Here is a 6148-nt window from a genome sequence, read left to right as displayed (position 1 = left end):
TGAGAAGTGAATGTTGTTCCACAATTTCTATAATGGATTGTGCAATAGTACATGCACCATCATTGATGCAGCATAAGGAGGAGAATTCATGGGTAATAGTGTTAATGAGGTCTATGCATTGTTGGAAGAAATGACCATGAATAACCTCCAATAGGTTGATGAGCGAGCCACTAGTAACAGAAAAGTAGTCGGGATTCATGAATTAGATGCTATCACAACATTCACTGCTCAAGGTGCCACCTTAACTAAGCAGTTGCAGAAAAATAATATTTCAGGTCAAGCCATGCAAATGCAAACGGTGTGTGAAAGGTGTTGAGGTTCTCACCAATTTAAGTAGTGTATGGCATCATAGGTGAATAATGTTATCCCTGTGGAGCAAGTGAATATGATTATAAATTTTAATAGGCAAGCCAACAACCCTTTCTCAAACACTTACAACCCAGGGTGGAGGAATCACCCTAATTTTTCATGGAGAAATAATGGGGGCCCTCAACAACTATTTCAGCAGCCTGTGTCTCCAACCATCAATTTCTCAGAGAAGACTAATGAATTACAAGCTTCATTATTGACCTTGACTAATACTTAAACTCAGTTCATAACTGAAACTAGAGAATCCATCAGAAATTTGGAGAGTCAAGTTGGTCAATTGGAAAGTATGTTGTATAACATACCACGGGGGAATTTGCCTAGTAATACAGTAGTGACCCCAAAGGAGCAAGGCAATGCGATATCCTTGAGGAGTGGTATGGAATTTGAAAAGTCATTCAAGAAGATTATTCAGTTACAAAAAGTGGTTGAAGAGAATAAGGATTAGGTGCAAGAAAAGGGTAATGAGAGCCTTAGAAGACGTAGTCCCCTATGAGTTTTGAGCACCAAATCAAAATCCCATATCCTCAAAGGCTACAAAAAAATACAATTGACAAGCAGTTTTCTAAGTTCTTAGATGTTTTTAAAATTCTTCACAACAACATTCCCTTTGCTGAGGCACTTGAACAAATGTCGAGTTATGTGATGTCCATGAAAGAAATCTTGTCGAAGAAAAGGAAACTGGAGGATTATGAGATGGTGGCACTTACTGAGAAGTGCAACGCAATACTCCAAAAGAAACTACCTCCCAAGCTTAAAGATCCGGGTAGTTTCACCATTCCTTGTACTATAGGGATTGTGGTTTTTTAGAAGGAACATTGTGATTTAGGGGCAAGTGTGAATCTAATGCCTTTATCTATCTATAGAAATTGAAATTGGGAGAAGCTTGCCCTACTACCATGTCCTCACAAATGGCAGACATTCAGTGAAGCACCCAAGCAATATTATTGAGGATGTATTGGTGAAGGTGGACAAATTCAACTTTACTACAGACTTTATTATTCTTGATAAGGAGGAAGATGAAATATTCTGATTATTCTTGGGAGACCATTCTTAGCTACTAGAAGGGCGCTAATTGATGTATGAAAATGGGAATTGAAGCTGCGCGTGCAACAAGGAAAGAAGCTGGGTACGACAAGGGGTCAGAATCGGCGTTAAGCACGCTGAGTGTAGGCTATTAGGGCGAGACCCTCTTAGGGTGCTATGTGTTTAGCCTCTCGGTGAAGACCATGAACCCAGGGCCTGGTAAAGCGCCAGGGACAGTGTAGACCGCTATGTGTTTAGCCCGTTGGCAATTTTGTTGTATACTGTGGATTGTTATGTATATGTTATATGTTTTGTGTTGAGTTTTCTTGTTGGACTTCTACTCACGAGTGCTCTTTGGTGCTGGTAAGGGAAAGGGAAAGGTCAACCAACCATGAGTATGGAGAGCGTGGAGCGACGAGTACATGTTTGACCTACCTGGTTGCCACGACCAGGGTTATTATTGGAAAGTACTTTAAATAACCACTTTGTCGCTTAGGTCGACCTTAATTGTATTTCTAAGTTGTAATGTATTTTCTAAATAGTATTTTGGGATCTCAACTGTGTAGCTTTTTAATGATTTCAATGAATGTCCAAATTTTTACACTTAACGTCATTAAACGAGTTTTATTTCGGTTTAGTCACACTTTTAACCTAAAACCTCGATTAGCGAGCTAATGGCACATTTTTAACTCAAATAGTAACGACTCTAAGGAGGTAGGGCATTACACAAGCGATTGTCAATTTCTTGAAATGAGGTAAATCTGAATTTCTGGGTTGCTGATAAGGTTGCTAACTAGTTCCTTAAGGGGTAATGAATGTTGCTGACAAGCCTACTTAAGAGTTTCTCTAATTTTTGTATTTTTTTTTTATTGATTTGGTTGATCTGAATGGGTTGCTATAAATGCTTAGGTTGATAATAACAATCGATTGTCAATTTCTTGAAATGAGGTAAATCTGAATTTCTGGGTTGCTAATTAGGTTGTTGACTAGTTACTTAAGGGTTAATAAAGGTTGCTGATAAGCCTGCTTAAGAGTTTCTCTAATTTTTGTATATTTTTTCATTGATTTGGTTGAATCTGAATGGGTTGCTGTAAAGGCTTAGGTTGCTGCAAACAAGAAATTGAGAGTGAGTGGGATAACAAGCGAATGTCAATTTCTTGAAATGAGGTAAACTGAATTTCTGGGTTGTTGATTAGTTTTCTGACTAGTTCCTTAAAGGGTAATAAAAGTTGCTGACAAGCCTGCTTAAGATTTTCTCTAATTTTTGTATATTTTTTTTTATTGACTTGGTTCAATATGAATGAGTTGCTGTAAATTCTTTGGTTGTTGAAAACATATTCATAAAACAAGCAATGGGAAGAGAGTGTGAGAATAAGTAACTGTCAATAACTTGGGATTTATAGAGGAGTGATTGAAAGGAGGTAAATATGATTTTATACTTTGCTTAGAACAATTGGTAGCTTAATTAGGTGTTTCAAAGGTTGCTCTAAATTTTGTACATGTTTCTTATTGTTTGCTTATGTTACTTTTAATGATTTGAAGAGGTTACTTAAGAGTTTCTTTATTTGCTTAAGGGGTTATAAAGGTTGCTGAATAGGTTTCTTCTTTGTTGTATAATGTGTTAAAAAAATTGCTGAAGAGGTTGCTTAGTGGGCGCTTAAGGGTTGATCATCAAGGTTTTCTTAGAGATTATGAGTTGCTTAATAAGTTTCTTATATGTTGTTTACAAGGTTTATCATGGTTTCAGGAAATAGATAGCGTTGCAGTTTTACTCCAACACAATGGGCAATCGGATCAAAACAAAAAATATATCAACTTTGATGTCTGTGGAATAGTAATTCGAAATGACTGCAACTACAACAACCTAATTGGTATGATATGCAATGAATTGAAGCTGCAACTTGAATCAATACTGTTGACAATATAGTATCATGCTAAAGATGGATACCCTCCTTTTAAAATAGTTGATGATTCGCAAGTGAAGTTCTACATAGAGTTGAAGAAAAAGGAAACTAATATCACAAAATACCCATTGTGTCTCACAATTAAAATCTACTCAATGCAACAATCTTTTTTCTCAACTACGAGTACGTCAACACATAATCAATTATATAATGAAGTTGCACAAACAAAAGAAGCAGCATCAAATTCAGATGATGAACCAATTGATGATTGTGTTGCTGAAGAGGTTGCAGACTTTATTGATTATGCAGAACTAGTCTCCAATCAGAATATAGAAATGATAGATGAAAGAAATAGAAATAATGAAGAAGAAGTGATTAACATTGACGATGATTTAGTAATCACACACAACAACCGTCACTAAGATATTGCTTTATCTAAAATATATAAGGACAAAGAAACATTGAAGACCGTTTTGAGCCATTATGCAATCAATAATCATTTCCAGTATTGTGTACAAAATTCATGCAAAAAGGAATATCTAGTTGCTTACCTTGATAAAAATTGCAAGTGGATGTTACGAGCATCAAGGAATGGAAACACAAATCAATTCATAATTAGAAAGTTCAGCCACATTCACACTTTCGCTTTGGAGATAAGATTAAAAGACCAACGTTAAGCAACCTCGATAATCATTGCAGATATGATTAAGTACAAGTTCACAAACATCAAAACAAAGTACACAACTGCTGATATAGTTAGGGACTTGAAACATGATCATGAAGTGCAAGTCAAATACAGCAAAGCTTGGAGATCTAGAGAAAAAGCTATTGAAAAAGTGAGAGGAAAAGCAGCTGAATTTATACAGAATTACCTTGTTATATGTATATGTTGCATCGCGCAAATCCAGGATCCTATATTGAACTAAAATAAAATGAAGATGTCATGTTTTTATATGCTTTTGTAGCATTGAATGCTTCAATGAAAGGCTGGCCCTATTGCATACCTGTTGTAATAGTTGATGGGACTTTCTTAAAATCAGCATATGGAGGGACATTATTGGTTGCAGCAACTCAAGATGATGAAGGTAAAATCTTCCCCCTAGCATTCTGTGTAGTTGATTCGGAGAATGATGATTCTTGGGAGTAGTTATTTGACAAGTTTAGGAAAGCTTATGGTGTAAGAGAAGACATGAGCATCGTATCTGACCGACATGAAAGCATTATAAAAGCAACCATCACAGTGCACCCAGAAGTACCACATGGGGCTTGCACCTTCCATCTGCTCAAAAACATGAAAAGCAAGTTCAAGAAGAACTCAAAAAAGTTCAAGGATACATTTTTTCCAGCTGCGAATGCATACACTGTGAAAAATATTGAGTACAAGATGAGAGAACTTGATAAGATTGACAAAAGGCTACGACCTTACCTACAACAAATTGGGTATCATAAATTAGCAAGGATTCTCTCTCCAAACAATAGATACTCAAACATGACATCAAACATTGCAGAATCTTTTAATTATGCAATTGTAGCAGTAAGAGAACTACCAATTTGTATGATGCTAGAGTGTTTGCTAGCTTTGGTGAAACAGTGGAGTTGGACTAATAGGAACATAGCAAATGAAACCTCCATAAAGTTGACTAATAAGCATGAAGTGATCCTGAAAGACAACTACATCTACTCATTGAAGTTAATGGTATTATTCTCAATTAAAAATGCACACTTCTTTTTTATTTAATTTAACTTCACTACACATACAAAACAAACAATATTACTCTTAATAAAAAAAAACAAGTGCACCCAACAAATCATATTTTGTATGAAGTTCGTGATGATGGCAATAAATGAATAGTTGATCTCAATTCAAGAACATGCACATGCAACATGTTTAACACCATAATTCAATTTGTTATTTAAATATTTTACTGCGGTTTCTTTTGTTTGTAGATTGATAACATGTTTCTTTATGTGTTGTTTATGGGCTTTATAAAGTTGATTAAGAGTACAATAGTTGCTTAAAAATGTTGTTTTATATGTTGTTTTTGGGAATTATAAGTTGCAAGATGTTGAATAGGTTGCTTAAGAAATGATTAAGTAGTTGTAATGGTTGTTGCATATGTTGGTTGTAATGAATTTTAGTTGCTGGATCAGATTGCTTAAGAGTTGCTTAAGTTGGTGTAATAGTTACTGTATATGTTGCTTATAATGATTGGTACTTGCTAAATAGATTGCTTGTAACTGTTGTTGTATATGTTGCTTATAATAATAGGTAGTTTTTGAATAGGTTGCTTAAGAGTTACTTAAGTATATGTAATGGTTGTTGTATATGTTGCTTATAATGACTGCTAGTTGCTCGATCAGTTGCTTAAGAATTGCTTAAGTAGTTGTAACAGTTGTTGTATATGTTGCATATAATGATCGGTAGTTGCTGAACAGGTTGCTTGTAACTATTTTGTATATGTTGGTTATAATGATTGGTAGTTTCCAAATAGGTTACTTAAGATTTAATTTACTTATTACTTATGTTGCTTGTGGGTTGCTTAAAATTTGGTTATAATAATGATTGTGAGCTGCTGAATAAGTTGATTAGGGTTTAACATGATGCTTAAATATTAGGGTTTAACATCATTATAGGCTGCTTTACAAGTTGCTTGAAGGGTTAGACTTTTAATATGGTTAAATAATGAAATTACTTTATTTGTTTTTATAAGATTGGTTATGTTTCAATAGGTTTCAAATGGATCAACTTCCTTGTGCCCATGCAATTGCTATTTTTAAATAAATGAATCATGATCCTTATCAATATTGTTCTCCATATTACACAGGAAGCCATGGTTGAAACTTACAAAAAA

The 6148-nt window shown here is 34.7% G+C and overlaps 2 protein-coding genes across 2 annotated transcripts; both read left to right on the top strand.

The window, feature by feature from the left end:
* The first annotated feature begins 996 nt into the window (after positions 1–996).
* On the top strand, positions 997–1399 carry LOC133796260 (uncharacterized). Its single transcript, XM_062233733.1, has 2 exons — positions 997–1132; positions 1233–1399. Exons 1-2 carry the CDS (start codon positions 997–999, stop codon positions 1397–1399), a joined length of 303 nt encoding a protein of 100 aa, XP_062089717.1.
* A 3188-nt stretch (positions 1400–4587) lies between these two features.
* LOC133796259 (uncharacterized) lies at positions 4588–5315 on the top strand. The gene is made up of 2 exons (XM_062233732.1): positions 4588–4992; positions 5244–5315. Exons 1-2 carry the CDS (start codon positions 4588–4590, stop codon positions 5313–5315), a joined length of 477 nt encoding a protein of 158 aa, XP_062089716.1.
* Positions 5316–6148: the final 833 nt, after the last annotated feature.

This window comes from Humulus lupulus, chromosome 8 (genome assembly GCF_963169125.1).
Source record: "Humulus lupulus chromosome 8, drHumLupu1.1, whole genome shotgun sequence".
NCBI lineage: Eukaryota > Viridiplantae > Streptophyta > Magnoliopsida > Rosales > Cannabaceae > Humulus > Humulus lupulus.
This window is presented reverse-complemented; position numbering and strand designations above follow the sequence as displayed.